At 34.4% G+C, this 23,997-nt stretch overlaps 1 protein-coding gene across 15 annotated transcripts in view; it reads right to left on the reverse strand.

Moving 5' to 3' along the window:
- CSNK1G3 (casein kinase 1 gamma 3) overlaps positions 1-23,997 on the reverse strand; it is a 112,885-nt gene that overhangs the window by 34,607 nt on the left and 54,281 nt on the right. For all 15 annotated transcript variants that reach the window (XM_087429870.1, XM_087429869.1, XM_087429871.1 and 12 more), the window contains 2 exons: positions 9,746-9,894; positions 7,694-7,928 (listed from right to left, as the gene is read on the reverse strand). In XM_087429870.1, coding sequence (XP_087285996.1) covers positions 7,694-7,928; positions 9,746-9,894 — 384 coding nt within the window. The remainder of the gene's footprint in view (positions 1-7,693; positions 7,929-9,745; positions 9,895-23,997) is intronic.

The following is a 23,997-nucleotide window of genomic DNA, read 5'->3' on the forward strand; positions in this document are numbered from 1 at the left end:
TATATTTGCAAAAATAAACTTACTACTGCATTTTCCTGCAAAAAATGAAAAACAATGAGGCCAAAAAACAGGTTAAGCTAAACAAACACATGACAAGAGAGCTCAAACCAACAAAAATTCTCCCTGAAGAAAGTTTAAATCGTTCTTTATATATAAACAAAAAATAAAAACAAAAATTACTACGAGTAAGTAAAAGTCTCACTTTATATTTCTTTCTAAAATGTTAAAAGTTACTTCCCCCTGGCACCTCACAAAAAAACAAAAATACGCTTCTTCAAGATTCATTGAGCTCATTTACATTTTTCAAAGTTACATAATTAAGACGGGTTTTTTAAAAATGAGAATACAACCTGAAAGGGAAAAGAAAAAGCACAATTATGCAAGACAATTTGCAGCAACAGCTCAGTGATCCAGTCATCTAATCTAGCAATATCAAGAGTTCAGAAAGCAAAAAAAAATGTTTTCTGAGCAGTGGAACCCAGCATGTGCATTGATTTGATTCTAAGGAAGTTCTCTTGAAATCTAGTTCTCTTAACTTAGATATAATTCCAATAAGTTTGGCTATCAGGTTAGAAGAAGCAAATCAAAAGAAGAGAAAAGAAAGTGTTGCCAGCAGTAGGTGTACTACACACAATCACAAAAAGTAAGTGAAAATACAGTTGAAGATCTAAAAAAAAATCTATTAAAAAATACACTACTTCAAGACTTACTATAAAGCTACAGTAAGTATTGCCGAAAGAATAGACAAATAGATCAATGAGCATAATATAGAGCCCATAAACAGACCCACATAAATACAGTTGGCTGATCTTTAACAAATTAAAACAACAGATACCACTACACACCTATTAGAATGGTGGAATTCCAAGACACTAACAATACCAAATGCTGATGAGAATGTGGAATAACAGGAACTCTTGTTCATTGGTGGTACAGCCACTTTGGAAAATAGTCTGGAAGTTTCTTATAAAACTATACACTCTTGTCATATGATCCAGCATTGAGTTCCTTGGTATTTAGCCAAAGGAGATGAAAATTTATGTCCACACAAAACCCTACACACAGATGTTTATAGTAGTTTTCATCATAATTGTCAAAACTTGGAAGCAATGAAGATGTCCTTCAGTAGGTGAATGGATAAACAATCTGTGGTACCTCAGATGGAATATTAACTCCATTAATAAAGGAACCTTATTTAGCACTTAAAAAATATGCGTTTTTTATCAAGCCATGAAAAAACACGGAGGAACCTAAAATGCATATTACTAAGTGAAAGAAGCCAATCTGAAAAGGCTACATACTATAAGATTCCAACTATATGATATCTGGAAAAGGCAAAACTATGGAGTCAGTAAAACAACCAGTGGTTGCTAGCGTTGGGGGAAGAGAGAGATGATTAGCACAGAGGGTGCTTAGAGAAGTGAAACTACTCTGTATGATACTACAATGGCAGATACATGTCTTATGTGTCCAAACCCAAAGAATGTACACCACCAAGAGTGAACCCTAAAGTAAACTATGGACTCTGGGTGATAATGATGTGCCAATGTAGGTTCATCAATTATAACAAATGTACCCCTCTGGTGGGGGATGCTGATAATGGGGTAGGCTGTGCATGTGTCATGGTAGAGGATATAAGGGAAATCTCTGTACCTTTCACCTAATTTTGCAGTCAATCTGAAACAGCTCTAAAAAATAACATCTATTTAAAAAAATACACTACTATTCAAATTGTACTTTCTCTACACTTATTTAGATAAAGGTAACATCCTAACACTCTCCTACTGACCTTGAGGGTATCACTATATAATAATGATTATAGAAAAATTTTGACCCGGAAACATCAAGAAAATACCAATTATACTAATCATACTTTGTTTAAGAAAGCAAGGAATTGTGCCATACATTTTTCAACTGTTAAAATGCAATTATAAAATGTAAATACATGTTTTTAAACTGTTAAAAGGCTCTTTGGGAAGCTTAAACAGCAGGCCTCAGGAATTTGGGAATTAACCTAGAAATTATATGAATCCCATCACAGAATAATAGCACAGAAAGAAGGCATTTTTCTAACATCTTAATCCTGCTATTCCTTCTCTCTTATTCAGAGAGCTTACCACTTAGAGAATTGCTTAAAATATCACTCTTCTATGAAACACAGGTTTTTATTAACACTTACAAAGCAACTGGCAACTATTCCTCAAATCCTAGTCTCTTTATTTATGAATAGTCAATAATAATTAAAAAGTAAAATACAATTTTATTTCAAGACTACTTACTAAAGAGAAATACACAGAATTTACTTAATTCCAAATGACTCCAACAAGACAAGACATAAAAGGAAAAAAAAGTGAGCCAAAGAAGATTATAAAATGAGGTTCAAAGTAGTTGACAAAAAAAAGTCTTTAAAAAGATATTAAAAAGAAGACATTTGATCAGACACAATTAAAAATAACAATTCAACATGACAATACCAAAGAAAGCTTCCATCAGAGCAGACCATGGAAATCCAAAATCTGTTATACACAGCTTTATTGAAATTTCATCTTGAGGGGGCCGGCCCCGTGGCGTAGCGGTAAAGTCCGCGTGCTCTGCTACTGGCGGCCTGGGGTTCAGATCCTGGGCACACACCAATGCACCGCTTGTCCAGCCATGCTGAGGCGGTGTCCCACATACAACAACTAGGAGGATGTGCCTATGACGTACAACTATCTGCTGGGGCCTTGAGGAGAAAAAGGGGAAAAAAAGGAGGAGGATTGGCAATAGATATTAGCTCAGGGCCGGTCTTCCTCAGCAAAAAGAGAGGAGGATTGGCATGGATGTTAGCTCAGGGCTGATCTTCCTCTCACACACACAAAAAAAGAAATTTCATCTTGAGCAGTGACTTCAGCAGGTATGAGAAAGGGGTACAGGTGAATCACTGCATCTGCCTTCTGAGCATAAATCACCTAGTTAGGATCAATAGACACAAATCACAGGAATAAAGATGCCCAATGATTTTACAGTATTCTTCCATATCATGGTATTAGGAACACCTTTTTCCTTTTTAAATCTGATACAGCGTCAGTCTCCACAAAAGAAAAATACTTCTGTACAAATGTTCCTCTGATCTTTTCTATTTTGAAAAGTTCATGTGAGTAGGAAGTCCTTGAATGCACAAGAATGAATGAATGAATGAGTAAGAGACTTCAAAAGTAATCACCAAGGTCCAGGCAAAGCAGGGAGGGAAGAAATTATATATACACAAATAAAATCACCACTGAAAGGTCACATTTTCACTGCTCCTTTTTCTTTATCTCTTCCCAACTCTTCACAAAGGCAAGGGCTCGAAACTCAAAACACCACTAAATATTCCATGCTCACAGCCATCCCAAACTTATAGAATGCTTTAACTCTTCAGCACTCAAACTTACATGACTTTAGCTTACCCTTAATTTTTTAAAAAATAGGAACTCATGTAATCTGGCAAACAAATTTTCTCTCTGTTAATATTACTCATCTACTCCCAAGTTCTACATCAAAACTGAGAAGCAGGGCTTTTAAAAAGGGAGAAAGTAAGGATTAAAGCTTTTCTTCTTTGCGATACTTGCCAAAGAAATAATTTTTTGTTTTCTTTCTGAAGGAGGAGTAAAAAGAGATTACTGCAATAGTTAAATGCCATTTCCCAAGTTCTGAAGGCTTTTCCTAACAAGGACAAACATAGACTCACTTTGCCATTGCTACAAATAGAATGCTGTTACATTTACCATTGTTCAGATGAAGAACACTAGGCCATTAGGAAGTTGTGACTTCATGTCTTACAATAAATTAGTCGTGACCCTTTGTTAGTTGTTATAAAATAGTCCATTAACGACTACCATGAAATGAAAATTTCTCACTGTTCATGTATGTAAGGTGTGCCTGGTTTTAACAGAAGACACAATCCTGAAAGTTGTATATCTAACCAATCATATTTTAAATCTATGAGGAAAAATTTGCTATTGAAAGGCACTCTCCCCAAAATTACCTGAATACCACCTGTGCTTTATAGTTTTAGAAGTTTGAAACTTGTTTTTCTTAAAGAAAGGCAAATTTACATTTTTCAGGCATTTCAGACATCCGAAAGGAAAAAAATACCATGAGCCTACTATCAGGCAGGCTGTCAGGGAAGATGCCAAGTGCTATTTAGTTCTGACTGAGAGGCAGAAGCAGGGACATGCAGCATATAGCAGATAAGTCTGGGGAGAAGGGTTAGAGAAGCAGCTAAGATCAGGAGTAAAAGGTTAGACTAGATGATTTCTATGGTCCTGTACAAATTGTGATCACATATTGTATGGTTTGAGCAGTCATGATGGATAAATACTGATTGGTTTACATTCCTGTCTATTCTCTCTTGTGAGTAAGATGTCAAAGATAGAATCTAAAAGCAGAAAATTAAGTTAGACTTCCTCTGACATGAAAATGGACTGTGGTTTAAGAATAAACTACTGTAAACACAACCCAGAATTTATTTTTTTAGAAAGGCACAAAAGTAATACAATGGGATGGAATATGATATCATAAAAAGAACCTCAACCCCTATCTCACACCATACAAAAAATTATTTCTGGATTATAGAAGAAAACATAAAATGTCTTCATCACATGGGGGTAAGTAGTAATCATAAAGGAAAAAACTGATAAATTAGACTTCATAAATATTTACAACTTTGTTCATCAATTGATACCATTAAGAAAATGAGTAGATAAGACACAGACTAGAAGAAAATATCCACAGAGCATAAATTTGGCAAAGGATTTACATTCAGAATATATAAAGAATTCCTACAAATCAACAATAAAATGACACACATGTCACAAAAGAAGATATACAAATGGTTGACAAGCCCAGGAAACAATGTTCAAAATCATTAGTCACAAGGAAATAAAATACCACTACATATCCACTGGAATAGCTAAAATGAAAAAGACAACACCAAATGTTGTCAAGAATGTGAAACAAACAACTCTCATTCATTGCTGGTGGAAACAGAAAATGGTATGAATGCTTTGGGGTAACTGATTGACCGTTTCCTATAAAGTTAAACAATACCTACCATATGACCCAACAATTCCAATCTTAGGTTTTACCCAAAAGAACTGAAAACATATGCTCACTAAAAGATCTGCAGGAATGCCATAGCAGTTTTATTCATAATAATAAAAACTGTTAATAATCAAAATGTTCAACAACATTAGAATGGATAAACAAGTTGTAGTATATTTACGCAATGGAATACTATTCAGCCTTAAAAAGGAACATACTACTGATACTTACAACAACATAGATGAATCTCATACATATTATACTGAGCAAAAGAAGTCAGATGATTTCATTTATGTGACGTAATAGAAGCAGCAAAACTAATCTATGGTGATAGAAATCAGATCAATGGTTGCTTTTGAAGAAGGTGGGAGCTGACTGAGAAAGAGCAGGAAGGACGTCTAAGGGGCGATGACAGTGTTCTAAATCTTGATAGGGTTGTGGGTTACAAAGGTGTGTACATTTGTCAATACTCACAAATTATACACTCAAATATGGTGTACTTTACTCAACGTAAATTTTACTTCAATTTAAAAAAGAACTCTTCAATAAAGTAAGAATTACAAATATTGCATTTCTAGTAAGCTTGCTTTACAAGGTGTTATCAGTTACCAATTCTGAAACTACATTCTGAGTATCCTGTGCTTCTTAAAAATGAGTAAATAGGGACAGCCCTGGTTGCCTAGTGGTTACGTTTGGTGCGCTCCACTCTGGCGGCCTAAGTTCAGTTCCTGGGCATGGACCTAGACCACTCGTCTGTCAGTGGCCATGCTGTGACGGCGGCTTACATACAAAATAGAGGGAGACTGGCAACAGATGTTAGCTCAGGGAGAATCTTCCTCAGCAAAAAAGAGGAAGATTGGCAACAGATGTTAGCAGAGGGCGAATCTTCCTCAGGAAAAAAAAAATGAGTAATATATTAGAGTAGTGGTAGCCAGATTTCTCATTGTTGGCAAAGGAAGATATAAATATAGAAAAAGGAAGGAAATTACAAATATGAAAGGGGGGAATACTAGTTTGTGGTATTAGATCGAAATTAAAAGTATCAGTATAAACTCATGATTTTTAACAGGTTGATATTAATATAGGTATATATACGCATACACATGTATAGGCATATTTGTGTGTCTATATGTGTGTATGTGCATAAACGCAAATGAGTAGGTATGTGTATATACACATGCACACACACATTTCCTAGTTCTGCTGCAGAAAGGGCCTAGAAGTAATAACATACCAGTAGCAATGCATACTCAGTGCCCAAATCTTTGTTTCTATATACCATCATCCAGTAAAAGGACCCAGGGCTTCCTGGAGAGATGTCTGTTTCTGGGCTAAAGCAGAGAAACTACGAGATGAACCTGGAACAACTTGTTGCACCAGAAAGTAAAGAAGTTCTCAAAGAATCATGAGAACATGCCAAAAAGACAGACGAGCCAGCTTGACAGAGCAACCAGTGGCCAAATCTGGGACAATCTGACCATCAAAATAACTAATGATAGTAACGCACTATAATACATTCACCACAATAAAAATCCATGAGTCCATAATGATATAAGTCAATAAATGGGGGAAGAAGGAAAAGCTTTTGCTTACATTAGAATATCAGCTAATAAACACATAAAGTATGATGAGTTAGAGAATCACCAATGGATGCTAAATCTAAGGGGTAAAAATTTGATGAGGAACAACATATTTACATAATCTCAAAGATCTACCTACAAAATACTTCTTAATTACAAAGGGAAAATAAGAAACTTAAGTGGAGAAACTTAGCAGACATTACCCTAAGCAAGTAATCAAAGCTACTGGGAACCAAGTGACATCATGTGTCTCCTGAAATGATGCACTGAGAACAAATCACTTCTATGGTATTTGTGCTAAAAACGCATATTCAAATATAATCATATCAAACAGACCCAAATTGAGGACATTCTACAAAATAGCATGTACTCCACAAAAATATTAAGGTCATGAACCATAAAGAGAGGCAAGAAACTGTTCCAGATGAAAAGAGACTAAAGAGATATGACAAATAAATGAAATGTGTGATCTTGGATTGGATCCTAGACCAGGAAAAAAACAACAAAAAACACGAGAAACCCTGTGAGGTTGGTATTATTTTACCCTTTTTACAAACAAGAAACCCCTTTAAAAAGGTTAAATAATTTGCCCAAAGTCATACAGCTCGTACACAGTAAACAGGACCTCTAAGTACGTACTCTTAGCATTAAATGTATTAGGCAGGTTGCTATCTCCCTGGCTAGCTGTATCAGAGAGTTCTAGTCTCAATCTAAAATCTTCACACACATTAAATTCAGTTAAAATTAAGTACTAATAGAATATTCTTTAATAGAAATAATCAAATGCATCACCCGAACTGTATCAAAGTTGAACATTTCAAGTTATCAAATAAAAAAAGATACAGTGAATGTAAGGATATGTCATTCATTTACTCTAGAGCAACTTACTTTAAAAGTTTTATTAAAACTGTAGCCAGATGTGATAAATAAAAATTACAACAGATGCAATTACAACCTGCAAAAACTGAATCATAATAAGAAACCAAAACTCATACTATTAGGATAGTTACTGAATTCAAACTTCCATACTTACAAAAGGTACCACATACCTTTTCCTAAATGTGTGTTTATGCTCATATATCTAGCTGTTCCTGTAAGGCTCTTGTGTTCTCTGTATGGTATGTGTTTCTTTGTCTCTGGATCAATATATTCCTTTGCCAAACCAAAATCTATTATATGTATAACTTGCTGGGTTTTGTTTCCTGGTCGTCCTATTAAGAAGTTCTCAGGTTTTACATCTCTGTATATCAAGTTCTTTGAATGGACATATTCCATGCGAGAAATCTTGATTCAAAAATAAGAAGATAAAATTTTAGGCTTTGATTAGCATAAAAAAGCATGATAGAAGCAGGACAAAATTTTCACAATGAAAACAACGTAAAGAAGAAAAAAATCAGAAATCGTTTCCCTTTAAACAACATGTTCCTTTAAAAGTAACATGATATCAGTCTACAGTTTCTCAAATATACATATATCCAATTACGATTAAAAATCTTCGCTTTTACTATTATGGTCACTTATAAATGAAAGTGTTGAATTTTATGAATTCCTTTCATATCAGTAAGTCTGATTCAATCAACACTTTCAGATGATGCTACCTCATAAAATCAAAAAGCTTTACTGATACAAAATCTTGAACTCAAAAGTATAAACAGATATATTCCTAAAGTGACAATTTATTCTTCCTTACCAGTTCAATAATCGAGCAAGTTTTACAGTTACATTAAAGAAATGTAAAGAGTTTACAGTGTTAAATAAAAATAATTAACAGAGCACCCTTAGTATATCTTTCTTTTCTTTTTTATAACTTGTTTTCTTTACCTTTTTCCTTAGGTACTAAACATTTCAAAAGATCTTGAAACTAGAAAATTTTGGAACACAACTCTAATATAATACAGTACCTTTTTATTAATTGCTTTACACGTTCACAAATAATGTTCATTGCACAAACTGTCACAAAATAGAACATTACAAATAAACAAATTGCTTCATTTAGTGGTAATCCTGTCAGGCAATACAATGTAAACATATAGCTACTCAAGCCATTTTGGTTTGTTTGTTAACAAATTTTGGATCATGTAATATATAACATTCTATGACCCATATTTTTAATTAATGATATATTATGAGAATTTTCCAGGTCATGAAACTGTTTTTTTTTTTTGTTTGGTGATGAAGACTAGCCCTGAGCTAACATCCATTGCCAATCCTCATTTTGCTGAGGAAGATTGGCCCTGGGCTAATATCTGTGCCCATTTTTGTCTATTTCATGTGGGATGCCTGCTTGACAAGCAGTGCGTAGGTCCGAGCCTGGGATGCAAACCCATGAACCCCGGCCGCCAAAGCGGAGTGCGCAAACTTAACCACTACGCCAGCAGGCCAGCCCCTCATGAAACATTCTTTTAATACACACTTTTTAATGGCTGCCTTTTGTTTTATAGCTATTAATTTATTCAACTAACCCTGTTATTTCTGTACATTTGGGTTGTTTCCCACTTTATTATAAACATTCTTGTACAAAAAGTACATCTGAGTACTTCCATAGGATACATTTGTAGAAATGGAATTAATGAGTCAATGGATAAAAACAATTTTAAGACTTCTGCAGCATACTCCTTTTGGCATTTACTTCAAAACTGCCTTAAAATCATCCTTTAAGTTGTTTCCCCATAAGTTCCCTGAAATTTAAATAATTTATAAGACTCTCTCATTAGTTTGTTCCTTCTTTTTCTAGGCCATTAGAATTTATTACCAACATAAGAATCTGTGTTTCTGAGGGTTCTCTTTTCTAAGTATTTATCTTCTACATGAAAAGTGTGCTAGAAACAACCTAATTCTCAAACTGAGCCTAAAGTGTCAACTCTTCAATGACCTCCCTGCTCATCACACACAAAGCTCAAATAAAAGTCTTCTTTCATACAGATAAAATACACTTGATTCAGTTATTTTAAGTTATATGCATCCTAAAAAAGGAGAAACATTTTTATTAGATCGAATGTTCTTTAAGTTAATGTCACAAGACTTTAAACTTTTAATATAAATCTGTGACCAAACGAGCCACAAAATTGTTCAAACAACTTCAAAACACCTGCTTTACTTACCAGTTGGATAGCTATCATGAGAACTGTTTTAAGAGAAAACGTTCTGTCACACAAGTCAAACAAGTCTTCCAAACTAGGTCCCAGCAGCTCCAGCACCATAGCGTTGTATTTACCACAAGGGCCAAAATAGTAAACTTGAGGTATACCATCTGGGGGAAAAGAAAAAGGATTTCAATAATTTCCTCATCTTAAATATCAAACTTTTCTTCCTAGAAAATCAATAAACAATTTCTTTTAATTTTGTAGTTTCAAGAACTGTAGCAGTATTGTTACTTTTCCATACACACAATAAACTTCTCCTGACCCAACCTCCTCCCTCCCTACACCGTCCCCTTGATGTTCACAGTGTAGCCTGGTTACACCTCTACTGCAGCTGCATTATTGAACTACCTTATAAGCAGTGCTTCGTTATTGGTCTTTACCACCTCACCATAGACAGGAACTAGGCATTCCAACCTTATATTGCCATGGCCTAGAAAAATGCTTGGCATATAGAAAATACTTAATTTTTACTGAACAAAGGAGTACTCTTTAATAACACTGTGGTAGGCATAATGCTAAGATCACCCTCCAAGATTCCATCCTCTGGCATATACACCCTGTATGATCCCCTCCCCCAGTGTGGGCAAGACTCCCGGATTTCACTTTTGTGATTAGGTTACGTTATGTGGCAAAGGTGATGTAATTAAGGCCCCTATCAGTGGCTCTGAATTAATCAAAAGGCAGATTATTCTGGTGGGCCTGACCTAATCAGGTATGCCCTTTTAAAAGAGGGTCTGGAAGTCAGAGATATACAAAGCAACAGAGAAGCTCTCCTATTGGCCTTAAAGAAGCAAACTACTGGTTGTGGAACACGGCCACATGCCAGGGAACGGTGGGCAGGCCCTAGGAACTGACAGCCTCAGTCCTATAGCCACAAGGAACTGAATTTTGGAAATAACCAATAAACTTGGAAGAGCAGCCTCAGATAAGATCACAGTCCAGGCTTACACCTTGGTTTCAGCCCGGCAAGACCCTCAACAGAGGACTCAGCTAAGCCATGCCTGGACTCCTGACCCATGGAAATTGGGAGACAATAAAGTCTCTTGATCTATGCCACTAATTACTAAATAATTCATTATGCGACAATACAAAATAACACGAACTCCAAATATACAGTCTAAATGCACAGAAATCATCTGTATTTTATTTTTAGAACAGACTCCCAATAAACTAACATATAATAGGTGATCCATATATCTTAACATGGCATTTATCTACTTATTCGTCATGAGGAAATGAACTTCTTCCATCTTAAATGTCTTAGCTTTACTTCCAAGCGCTTTTGTTTGATTTTTTGTAGTAATTTTAGAAGGGAAAAACTCTTTCTCAAATACAATAAAACCTTCCCATTCTTTTTAAAACAGAGTTTGCAGAACATAATTTCATTTTTTTTGTTTATTCATTTTGAATCATTCGAATATCATTTTGAATATTAATTATTGCATGGGCAGAACAGAAAACACTGAACTAGAAGTCAAGACAACTAGGTTCTTAGTTTGGCCTGATATTAACCATTCAAGATCTTAAGTGGGCTTCAGTTTGCTTATACTAGTAGTTTGGATAAGACCAGTTTTTCTCAAATGTGAAGATGACTGAGGCAGTAGAACATCTGGGGTAGGGAGGTAAGATAATATAATCATGGCAGGGGTAGGGGAAGGGAGACAAGCTCCAATAGCATACATGCCCCACCCCCCGAAACAGAGATTCTCATACACTCCCATAGGTATATGTCAGCACCCCCCAACAACATTTCCTCTTGCCACTAGGAATCACTATCTTAGTGGGAGCCACTCTTATCATTTGGGTCATATCTACCCCTCACATGTGTAAAAGCAGAAAAAAGATTCAGAAATGGTGGATGAGAGATTCACTAAAGTTTATCCCAACTCTGAAATACTGCTTTTATTATGCTATATACATTAAGAGCCTGGAGCTGCAATTAAGACTTATCAAAAGTTCTCAGTTACTAAGCTTTCAAAATTATTTCTACAATGCTTTTTCCCCTCTATACCACTGAAAGTTGATAATTTTTATGGTCTTAGTTTAGCAATCTCTAATAACTCATTTCCACTCCTTAGTTTGTTGCTTCTGATCTGTAGGGTGCAAGGAAACAAGATCATCAAGCTTGTTAGAACTATATATAGAATGTAAAAATAAACAGTTCTGAGGTTCTGTGAAAAGGCTTTTCTACTACTTCCTTCTGAGTCACCGTCTATATTCTATATAGGTGAAGTTGTGAAATGATCTCTGAATAAGTTAGCAATATATTTTGGTTTATTAAATGACTGATTTTTTTCAAACGTTTTGAAAGGTTTCCAAAATGGAAAACCATTTAAGGAATCTACTGTCTTAATTAATTCAACGAATGCTTATTGAACATCTGCTACATCCTGAAGAGACGGGGTTGGACATTACGGATATAAGTGTGAATAAGACATCATGATCAAGGATGATTTAACCCAGGAATGAAAGTTTGGGTTAAAATTCAAAAATCTACCAATGTAATTCACCATAATAATAAATGTGAAAACTCATAAGATCATCTTAATAGATGCTAAGAAAGCATTTGACACAACTCTCAGCAGATCTGGAACAGAAGGTAACTTCCTGAACCTGGTAAAGGGCATCTAAGAAAAACTCAAAGATCAGGTTTGTGGTTACCAGAGGCGGGGGGTGGGGGGAAGGGAACTGGATAAAGGGGGCCAAAAGGTACAAACTGCAAGTTATAAGATAAATAAGTACTAGGAATGTAATGAACAACATGATGACCATAGTTGATACTGCTGTATGCTACACTGAAAGTCATTAAGATAGTAAATCCTAAGAATTCTCATCACAGGGAAAAAACCTTTTTTTTTCTCTTTTTCTTTTTTTTTATACCTATATGAGATGATGGATGTTAACTAAACTTATTGTAGTAATCATTTCACTATAAATGTAAGTCAAATCATTATGCTTATACACTTTGAACTTTTATACAGTGTTGTATATTAATTATATCTCAATAAAACTGGGAGAAAAAAAGAAAAACTCACAGCTCACATCATACTTAAAGGTGAAAGACTGAATGCTTTCCATTTATGACTGGGAAAAAGATAAGGATGTACACTTTCACCTCTTCTATTCAACAGTGCAATGAAGCCAAAAAAAAGAAATAAAAGGCATTCTCGAACAAAGAGAGTCTGTTACTTCAAGAAAAACTGAAATAACTACTTGTTCCTATTTGTTACCAATAATAAAATAAAATTCAAGTTTTTGAATAAAAATTAGAATTTTGCAACATTTATATCTGCCAGGATGACTTTGACATCTTCCCAATACTTAAAAAACTTTTTGTGATGAAAATAACTATTATGATTTAATTTTGGGTAATGAAATGTGCCAATATTTGAAATACCTGTATAACTCAGTGAACCAGTATTTTCCAAAAGACCAATGCATGTATTTACAAAATCACGCACAGGTAAATGATCTATTCAAAGTACAACAGATTTTAATGTAAGAGAGACTAGGAAAAGTTTTTTCATATGGCTTCTAACTCTACATTGCAACTGACCTTTAAGAAACTACCAGTTGTCAAGTTTTGGTATAGCATCAAAAGGATATTCATAATTCAAAAATTAATTAATTAGTCAAGGTTAACAAAGTTGTGGGTTAAAACCTTGTTGGTGAGAATATGAACTGGTACATTTTTGGAGAAAAATTGCCCTATCCTTTTCAAAGTAAGCAAAAGTATGCACACAACGATGTTCAAGCTGCATTGTTTCTAACAGTAAAGAAAACAACTGGGAACAACCTAAACATCCATCAACACTGGACTAATTAAACAAATTATGCCATACCCATTCTCTGGAATATAACACACCTTTAACTACCTTTGGAGATAAACTGTGGAGGACAAACTTTTATTATTTACTTCTTATAATTCTGAAACGATTAATTTTGTTATTTACAATAACCACGTATTACTTTTGACATAAAATGTTTTTAACGCGTCGTTAAACATAGATATGAATAGAAAAAATACTAGAAGGAAGAATCAGAAAGCTAACAGATTACTGGAGGCACAGGTAATTTCTACTTTCACTTTCATAGTTTTTAAACTTTTCCAAATTGTTATGGACAACATATACTATTTTTGCAATCAAGAAAAAAGGTACATTTTTTAAATTCTTCTGGGACCACAAAGAGAAACTTGAATTGGAAAAAGATTTAGACCACATTTATTTAATCCATGTACTAACTATAATTGAGCAAGTATTTTTCAAACACTCTTCCTAATATTCAAAGTTATATAGCCTTACCTCCACTCTTACTACTAACTTCATTTTGGAGTTCCCAGGAACAAAGCAAAGCATACTCTTCAGACTCTGTCAGCCCTATAATGTAAGTTTGGCTTCCTCCTCCTCCCTAACATACCTCTCTAACAGAAGAAACAGATCCATTCTAACACCCAGATTCACTCTGCCTCCCTTTGTTTGAGTTCTTCTAAGGCTACATTTCAAAAATTTCTACCCTAGTTCTGCCACCCAAGTTGCCAACTTTTCTTTGTACCTAATCTTCAAGTCTTCTCTTTTCAAACTATCTGTTTTAAGCATAACTCAAAATTCATAATTATTCACTCAGAAATTCATAGTTGAGGAAGGGTATGCATAAGTAAATCTGCTCTGCTGTATTTCATATAAATCAACTCACTGTTAAGAGAATTACTGTGAACCTAATATGTACATTCAATCAAGCTATAAACATAATATATACCTTTGGGTACCTAAAATAACACTGTGAAAAAGATCCATAAAGGGATAAAATGGAATTGCTTCAATTTTCTCCAAAATTTCCTTCCTTTAATGGTTTCAAAGTGTCACAAAATTATATATCTCTACCTTATCCAAAATGGCTAAATTCCATAAATGGCATTACATTTCATTGAATAAATTAAACATTTACTGTCCAATTTGAATGAAAATACCTCAGCTTCGCCATTCTATCCTAAAATATGACTCAGCACAGATTTTCGGTTGAAAAAATACAGATGATCTAACTCAAAATGACTTTTTGAGGTACATATTGTCTTATGAGTGAATGAATGCAGAAACTTCTTAGATAACTATTTTTTTTTATAATTTTATTTATTTTTTTTTTTCCCCCAAAGCCCCAGTAGATTGTTGTATGTCATAGCTGCACATCCTTCTAGTTGCTGTATGTGGGACATGGCCTCAGCATGGCTGGAGAAGCGGTGTGTCAGTGCGCACCCGGGATCCGAACCCGGGCCGCCAGTAGCGGAGCGTGCGCACTTAACCGCTAAGCCACGGGGCTGGCCCATTAGATAACTATTAATAATGTATTTCAACACAAATTTTATATCACTGAAGTATAGAATCAAGAGTTATAAATTGTTTAAAAAATCAAGAACGTAAAGCAAACACTGTAAAGGTCAAACTAGAATTTCATTTCCCAGGACAAGTCTGGGCAGTTTTCTAACATTGAACAAACAGATTAAATTGTTAAGAGTTAGGAAAAATTGCAACTAACAAACAGGGGCTGGGAAGCACCCTAAGGAAAAACAAAACAACCACAGCAATATAAGTAAGGTAGACAACACCACAAGGAAGAGGGTTTTTAGAAGTGGAAGAGATGAGGGAAAAGAGGGCAAAAGAGAGAGGCTCATAAAGACTTGAAAGGAAGAGTAATGGAGGTATTAAGTTACTAGCTGTGTCTACTGGGCTACTGAATTGCATGAATGCAATTCAACCCACGGGCAAAGCAAAGCTTTTATATCTGTTCTTATGTCCAGTGAATTTTCAACTATAAACTTATACTCCACCCAATTCCAATTGTTTTAAAATTATTTTCGAGACTACTATAAAAAGCTATTCATTGTGAATTCAAGAAAGTTAGTTCTGATCGTTTTCAACATCACTGTTTTTCAAGGATGCTTATTAACATCCCTAATTTTCAAGACAAGTACATTTTTTCCCAAGAAAAGCTCAAGAATGACCAAGAATTCAAAATGCAAATATTATTTGAAAATACAGTCTCATCCTTACTCTCCCAAAATTAATTTTACTAAACACTTTATTTTATATTTCAGCATTCCATTTAAGTGACAAAACAACATTAATTAATTTAAGTGACAAAACAACAACAGGAGGTCTAACACTCTTAAACACTGCTTGGTGCTTTGTGCCAGGTACTGAAGTACTTCAGTTCCTTATAGGTGGGCACATCATTAAAAGAAATAACATCATGATGCTTCTTTCCATTTTCAGGTCCAGAATTGTTCAAGTAAAATGTTAAACAGAAGGGATTAGAACAAAAGTATTAACATACTTATTAGGAAATTAAAACTCTATAGATCTGGATAAGAAAACCTAAAATCTGATTAGAACTACTAAGTACAGAATCACCACATAGCCTGTTCTTTAGTAAGAAAGTTTTGCTTTAAGGCATTCTTAACCTTTAGCGCAAATGCTTATACTCCTAGCTCAGCAGTTTCCAACATGTGTTCTGGAGACACCTGGGGGCAGGAGTGGGTAGTCCATGAGACCCTTTCAAGAGGTCAGTGACATCAAATTATAATAACATTAAAATTTTATTTACCTTTTTTACTCTTTCTCTCACAAGTGAAGAGTCGAGTTTTCAGAGGCTACCTGACGTGATTTCACAATGGATTGAATGCAGAAGGTATGAGAATCTAGCTGTTTTCTATTAAGCCAGACATTAAAGAGATTTCCAAAATATGTAAAATGAGGCCACTTTTCTCACATTTTTTTGATTTGGACAACATAGCTGTGATTTTAAAATATTATTATTTAAAAGTGTTATTCTTATATTTCTGTTTTAATTTTACATATGGTAAATATTAATAGCTATAACCCACAACAACAAAACCTCACTGGGATTCTCAAAAAGTTTTAAGAGTATAAAAGGATCCTGAGACCCAAAAGTTTGAGAACTGCTGTCCTAGCTGAATAGTAAGCTCTGATATGAACAAACAGGTGCACTGAGTTCCGGACGTGGTAAAAGTCATTCCATTAAAATACCACAGCACCCATATTTAGTAGTAAAACTTGACCAATTAACCCCAAATAAAATGAATAAAGCCACCCCACTGTAAAAAAAAAAAAAAAAGCACTAGTCCTTTCTGTGATAATTCTATTTACACATTTGGAAATTATTCTAAATTTCAAAGAACATTAAAAAATAACCTACAAAAAATCACCAACAAACAAGTAGTTATTGTTTATTATATTATACTGAATATTCGATGAATATTATATGAATATTGATTATATTCATTATATTATATTAATCATTATTCAGTCATTATCCTCTTTGGGCTGAAATAATTAAGGAAAAAATGGATTATCTATCATTCTTACCCCCAAGCTGCAAGCTTACGAACCTTTTCTTCTCACCATGTGCTACTTTATATTTAAATCAAAGATAAAAATGAAATAAGAAATCATCATATTATTTATCATGGCTTTATATTTCCTATCTTTTTACTATTACATAGGGAATTACAAAAATGATACTGTATTTTAGAAAATTAAATCTCTTATCACCATTTAGTCATATCCTCTTCAAAAGTATGATTTGTTTTTTCGTTAAGGTTCTTATGTGATTAATTAATCACTGAAAATATGATAATTACCACACAACAAACAACTATCTTAATACCTGCACCACATAAACCAAACTGAAACCACTATCAGTTAACCCTTCTTTCTTATACTGATAATGGACAGCATTCTTAAATGTTTAGCAATGCATAACTTACAGCAATTCCCATTCAGAGAGGCCTCTATAAAGAATCAGAAGTATTACATATACTTAAGATGTCTTCTAAAAGCAATTAAGCTAAGACAGAATAAAGGAACTCTAAGAAGCTGCTACATAAACTGTTGGTTATTTGGGCTGAGATAAAGTCTACACTAACCACTGACTCACCCATAGTATTCTTCATTATTTTCATTAATAATAAAATATAATAGGTAATATTCTAATTAGTTTATTCACTTAACTTTCATGGTTTTTATAATATTTTCTTTCAGTTTTCTCAAACAGATACTTACATAGCAAGGGTAGAATTTCTTATATTTCTTAAAAAATGGTCAGAGAAACTCTAATCTGGCAATGCTATCAATGAAAGGAATTTTAGATACTACTGACTGTGTAAACCCACAATCGAAAGGCTTATACTATTACCTACAACCTTTCTCAGAAGTGAATAGTATAATAAAATTTCCATACATTATGAAATCACCAACATTCATTTCACTAGCAGACAGAGCTAAATAGTCTCGAAAAGAATGTGAAAATGGAGGCATCCAAAAGCCAGAGCAAAAAACATAAGGTAGACTTAAATCCCGACTTTTTACAACAAGGCACAAACCAAGAAGGCAGATGGGTCAGTATAAAGAAGGAAGGGAAGCTTTTCTAACAGCTCTTAGAAGGCAATACTATGAAGACATATAATTTTAGAAACAGCCATGGCTGCTATTATTAAATTATTATTTAGAATTATGTAGCTCAGGGAACATCAAAAAGTCAAGCCACTCACCTCAGAAACAATGATTTAACATATGCCTCGTCTCAAATAGTATATTTAATATAATTAGCAGAGGTAGAGATTTGCTAAGAAGAGTAATTTATGACAGAAAGAAAAGGTTATTTTACTTCCTTTGATAATAATTTATAACAGAAAAAAAGGTTATTTTACTTTCTGTGATCAAGATATCAGCTGATAAAGAAATTTCAAGGAATAAAGAATTGCAAAATTTCCCCCAATATAGCCTAAACCATCTGATATCAAGAAAATAATTTAATATAAAAAAGCATTACTCAGAATCACAGATCTTCAAAGAAAATTTCCCCATAAATTTCAAAATATGTCCCATGTATTTTCATGAAGTATCAACAATTCAACTAAACTTTTTTTCAAGTAAATTAAAAAACTGAATTAATTCTGATAATTAAAACCTATGCTTTCCTGGAAAGTGATTATTTTTAGACGGCTGAATTGTACAGTTCAGTTAATTAAAAAACTATCTGCATATCTCCTTGGTTTACTATTTCCAATAATTAAAAAAAATTCTCATCACTGATATTTTTCCTTCTATTTCTAGATCTCTGAAATGAGGAATTAAATTTACCTAACCATAGGATAATACAAATGAAACTGATTAAAATAAAATTTTTTGAAATTGTATGGCTATGTTTATTTCTGTCAAAAATGGAAAAAACTCAAAATTCACTAATATAACAATTTTGCATAATATTAAAATACCAAACTTTAAACCAATCACAGAAGTTAAAAAGCTATAAGAAATTTTGGAGATTATGTATTGCAACTTCACATCTAATAAAAGAAAATAGTCTACTATTCTCACTTTAGAATTTACCATTTCAGTCATTTACAAAGAACCTACAGGGCCGGCCCCGTGGCTTAGCGGTTAAGTGCGCACGCTCCACTGCTGGCGGCCCAGGTTCGGATCCCGGGCGCACACCGACACACCGCTTCTCCGGCCATGCTGAGGCTGCGTACCACGTACAGCAACTAGAAGGATGTGCAACTATGACATACAACTATCTACTGGGGCTTTGGTCGGGGGGGGAAGAACCTACAATTGTCGATCATTCTGCTCAGTTTCAAGAATAAAAAGATGAATATATCATTTCACTGCCCTCAAAGAGTGCAAATTTTAGTGGAGGAGAAAGACATAAGCAAATAATATGATATGAGAAAAGAAAAAGATATATTCAAAATAATTTCAGGTCAAAGAAGAAGGTTTTCGGCAGAGAAACAAACATGTCAGAAAATGCATTGTAAAAGAGGTGACATTTAGCTGGGGCCTTAAAAAAGAAGGAATTCATTGAGAGAAAAAGACATTCCAGAAAGAAGAATACAAACATATGAAAATAATAAGATCTATTCAAAGAACAGTAAGTTTAGTGCAAAGTGAGTTAGAAAGAGACAGAAATTTGGACTTTATGCTAAATGACAAGCTTCTACGAGAAGCAGAGGTAAGAAGGAGGTGAGATGCACTGAAAGGAAGCCCAATTCAAAGCAAAGTGACAGTGGAGACTGGAAGAAGAGAAGAGATATCTTAAGAGACAGAACTGACAGAACTTGGATTATCCCAATAGGGTAAAATCACAGGTGACTAACATTTTCAGCTTAAATGGGTGTGCCACTAATGAAACAAAGTAATCCAGAAGAGCAAGTGAGTCTTCCAGAAGAGAGAAAAACCATTGGAAAAGTAAGAAAAAAAGAAGGTAGGGAGTGCAATTCTAGGTACATAGAATTTCTGATTCCAATAGGGACATACAGATATAACCAGATTTTAAGAATGGAGGCAGGAGACAAATAATTAGAAGTTATCCTTATACAGATAGTAATTGCATCCTTTCCTTCCTCCCACCTCCCTCCTGTTACAAAAAATCCAGGATCATAAAGATGAAAGTCATACTAAAAATGGGAGCAGGAAGCTAGAGAGAGCCTGATTCCTTACTTCTGAGTAGCTGTATCAACCCTACAATTGTCCACCTCGGGATTTCTTGTTTATTTTTCCTCACATAACATCCCTTTACTGGTTTAAGCTATTGCTGTGGTGATTTTTGTTACTGACAGTCAAATTTAGTCTTACCCAGTGCAGTGGTCAGCATGATTTTGTCTCTGTTCCTCTTCTCTTGTCACTCTCTATACTCTCCCCTGGGAGATCTCATCCATTCCCTTAGCTTTAAAAACACCTCTGTGCTGATGACTCTCAAATCTAGATCTTCATTTTACTCAATACATGCTGAGTGGATGTGACAAAACAAGACTATTCAATTAATTAAACTTTTGCTATCATAGAAAGTGATAATCGTATAAAACAATATTCTAATCCTGTGGAAAGCTAAGTAATATAAAGAGTCAGCCCCTCATATGCACACTGCAGTAAAGCTGTACAATCCTACTGTATGTATATCAGATTCAGTGAAGAAATAAGAGAGAAAAGAGGGATATTGACAGGGAAATTAGATGAAGAGAAAGAGAGACATATGGACTTAACGGGAGGATTAAAACCCAGACAGGTAGAACTAGACAAATTATATATTTTTTCAGAGATATCTCACTACATAATTTTAAATAAATCTATTTTTTAATTTATGTTTTTATTGTGGTAAAATACACGATATAAAATTTATCCTCTTAACCATTTTTAAGTGTACAGTGTCGTGGCATTAGGTACATTCACATCATTGTGCAACAATCCAGACAACAATCCACTGTCCATCTCCAGAACTTTTGCATCATCCCATACTGAAACTCTGTACCCATTAAACAATATTTTCCCATTCCCTTTCCCCCCTCAGCCCCTGGCAACCACAATTCTGCTATCTCTATCATCGGACTACTCTGGGTAACTCAAATAAGTGGAATCACACAGTATTTGTCCTTTTGTGACTAGCTTATTTAACCTAGCATAATATCCCCAAGATCCATATTATAGCATGTGGCAGAATTTCCTTTCTTTTTAAGGCTGAATAATATTCCCTTGTATGTATATACCATATTTTGTTTATCCATTCATCTGTCAATGAACATTTGGGTTGTTTCTACCTTTTCGTTATTACAAATAATGTTGCTATTAACATGAGTGTACAAATACCTGTTGGAGTCCCTGTTTTCAATTCTTTTGTGTATATAACTAGAAGCAGAATTGCTGGATCAAATGGTAATTCTATGTTTAATATTTTGAGGAACATTCATACTGTTTTCCACAGTGGCTGCACCATTTTACATTCCCACCAGCAATGCACAAAGAGTCCAATTTTTCCCCATTCACACCAACACTTGTTGTTTACTGGTTTTTGGTTTATTTTTGGTTTGTTTACTTGATAATTGGCATTCTAATGAGTGTGAAGTGGTATGTCTTTGTGGCTTTCATTTACATTTCCCTAATGATTAGAGATATTGACCATTTTTTCACATGCTTATTGGCCATTTGTATATCTTCTTGAGAGAAATGTCTTTTCAAGTCCTTTGCCCATTTTTGAATTGGATTGTTTGCATTTTTGTTGTTGAGTTTTAGGAGGTCTTCATATATTCTGGATATTGATTAAATATATATATTCAATAATATATATTCTGGATATTGATTAAATATACCTAATTTTAACACTAACAAGCTAGTTGCTACTTGAATGAAACAACATACCATAAGTGAGTTACAGGTTAAATTACTTTGAATGGCCCATTTATGATTAAGAACAGTCTGAAAATATAATCCTTTTAAGTGTCAATTCCAAAGTCAAATTATTTTAAAGTCATCAGTCTCTCCCCAATTAATCACTCTTGTTTTTCTACTAAGCTCACATGGATAGTCAAAAATATTTTTAAAATTCATTATTGATAAAAACACTAACAAGTAACCAAAATTCACATGATTCATATGAAATACTCAAAATTATCCACACTGGTCAGAGTTTCAGAGCCACCACAATGCACTCCTTCAGGCAATACCATTCATATTCCAATCTATGTAAATGCTATGCCATGAAGCACAGAGAAGCACCCTTACATAGACAGACTATCCTGTAAATGGTGGTCCCTGGAGTTGTGCAACACTGTGGTCCTATGGCATTCAAGTAGTAAAAGATGCTTGTTTCATTTTTATTATTATCTCTGACACATTTTTTAGTTTAAAAAGGTAAAGAATATAATAATAAAAGTAAGTGCACATTTGGTATTCAATTCAATGCCTTCTTAAAGTCTCAATTGACTTATTCATTCTTATCCAATTAAAGTATTCAATCCCATTTTTCCAAATGATAGTTTTACTACTTAAGTAGCTAGCTCTGTTGTCATCTCCTCAGCATGCAATCTTCCTTCTTTTGAAAACACCTCAATTTCCCATTAGGCAACCACCTCTCCCCATTCCCAGTCCCTGAGTTTCAGGTAGCTCCTGGGATGAGCACAAGATCTAAGTCTGGGCAACCAAATTCATAATGATTAAATCAAGGAAAGGCATGGGACACAAAATAAGACAGTAAGATTCAGCCCTAGAACTTTTGCTGGAATTTTTAAGAAAAGGATGCTTCTATAATTGCTAAGCTAGGCTATTGGTAACCACCTCTACCTTCTCATATGAAGGGCCAACCAGAGAACGAAGCTTACACGCACCAAAAAAGGCAGACCATAGAGACAAATTGAAGAATGTCCCTGATGACAGCATTTGAAGTCCTGGATATAGCAATGTCTTATAGATAGGTCCTTTCCCTGAATTTCCAGTACATGAGCCAATAAACTCCTTTTTTTTCCACTTAGCTTCTAGGGCTTTCTGTCACTTGCTAGTCCTAACTAATATGCGTAATTTCACATGTAATTAGTTTTATCTCCCTATCCTTTAAATCTCAGTTGTCAGTGATAATTTTGATAACTCCTGGAGTCCTAACTGTATCAGACTTAAATATGCATAACAAACAGTCTATAATGATAAAAAACATTAATACAAAATGTCAACTTATTGTCCCCACGATGACTACTCATTTAGAAAGTATGCCTTAGAAAAAAAGAATGCAAAATTGAAAATGTATTGAGAAATGGACAGCTCTACCAGTTAAAATATAAACATATGCTTACAGAAAGACACATGAAAAAATTCCATTTTATTAAATCATAGGAAACAAAATATCCCTACCTCGTAAGAAACTGTACATATAAAATCAGGTAGTGGAATAGGAGTGAACAGAAAAAGTAGAGCTGGGAGAAGCTTTAACATAAAGGAAATGCAACATACAATAGGAAATTTTCTCATTAGCTTTTTCCAATGGCACAGAATATTCATTCTTACTTAGATTTGGAGTCTATGTAAATCTCTACCTGTGTTAGTTTCCTACAGCCACTGTAATTACTAGACACTTATGGCTTAAAACAACAAAAATTGATTTTCTCACAGTTCTGGAGGTTAGAAATCTGCAATCAGTTTCACTAGGCTGAATCGTGGTTGGCAGGGGCACACTCCCTCTGGAGGTTCTACAGAAGAATCCTAGAAGCCTCTTCCAGGTTCTCATGGGTGCCAGCATTCCTTGGCTTATGGCTACATCACTCCAACCTCTGCCTCTATAGCCACCTTGTCTTCTCCTCTTCTGTGTTTGTAAAATGTCCCTTGGCCTCTCTTTTATAAGGATATTTGTGAATGCGTTGAGGAGCCACTCAG

The sequence above is a fragment of the Ceratotherium simum genome, chromosome 4 (genome assembly GCF_057802395.1).
Source record: "Ceratotherium simum simum isolate JZ-2026a chromosome 4, ASM5780239v1, whole genome shotgun sequence".
Classification (NCBI taxonomy): Eukaryota; Metazoa; Chordata; class Mammalia; order Perissodactyla; family Rhinocerotidae; genus Ceratotherium; species Ceratotherium simum.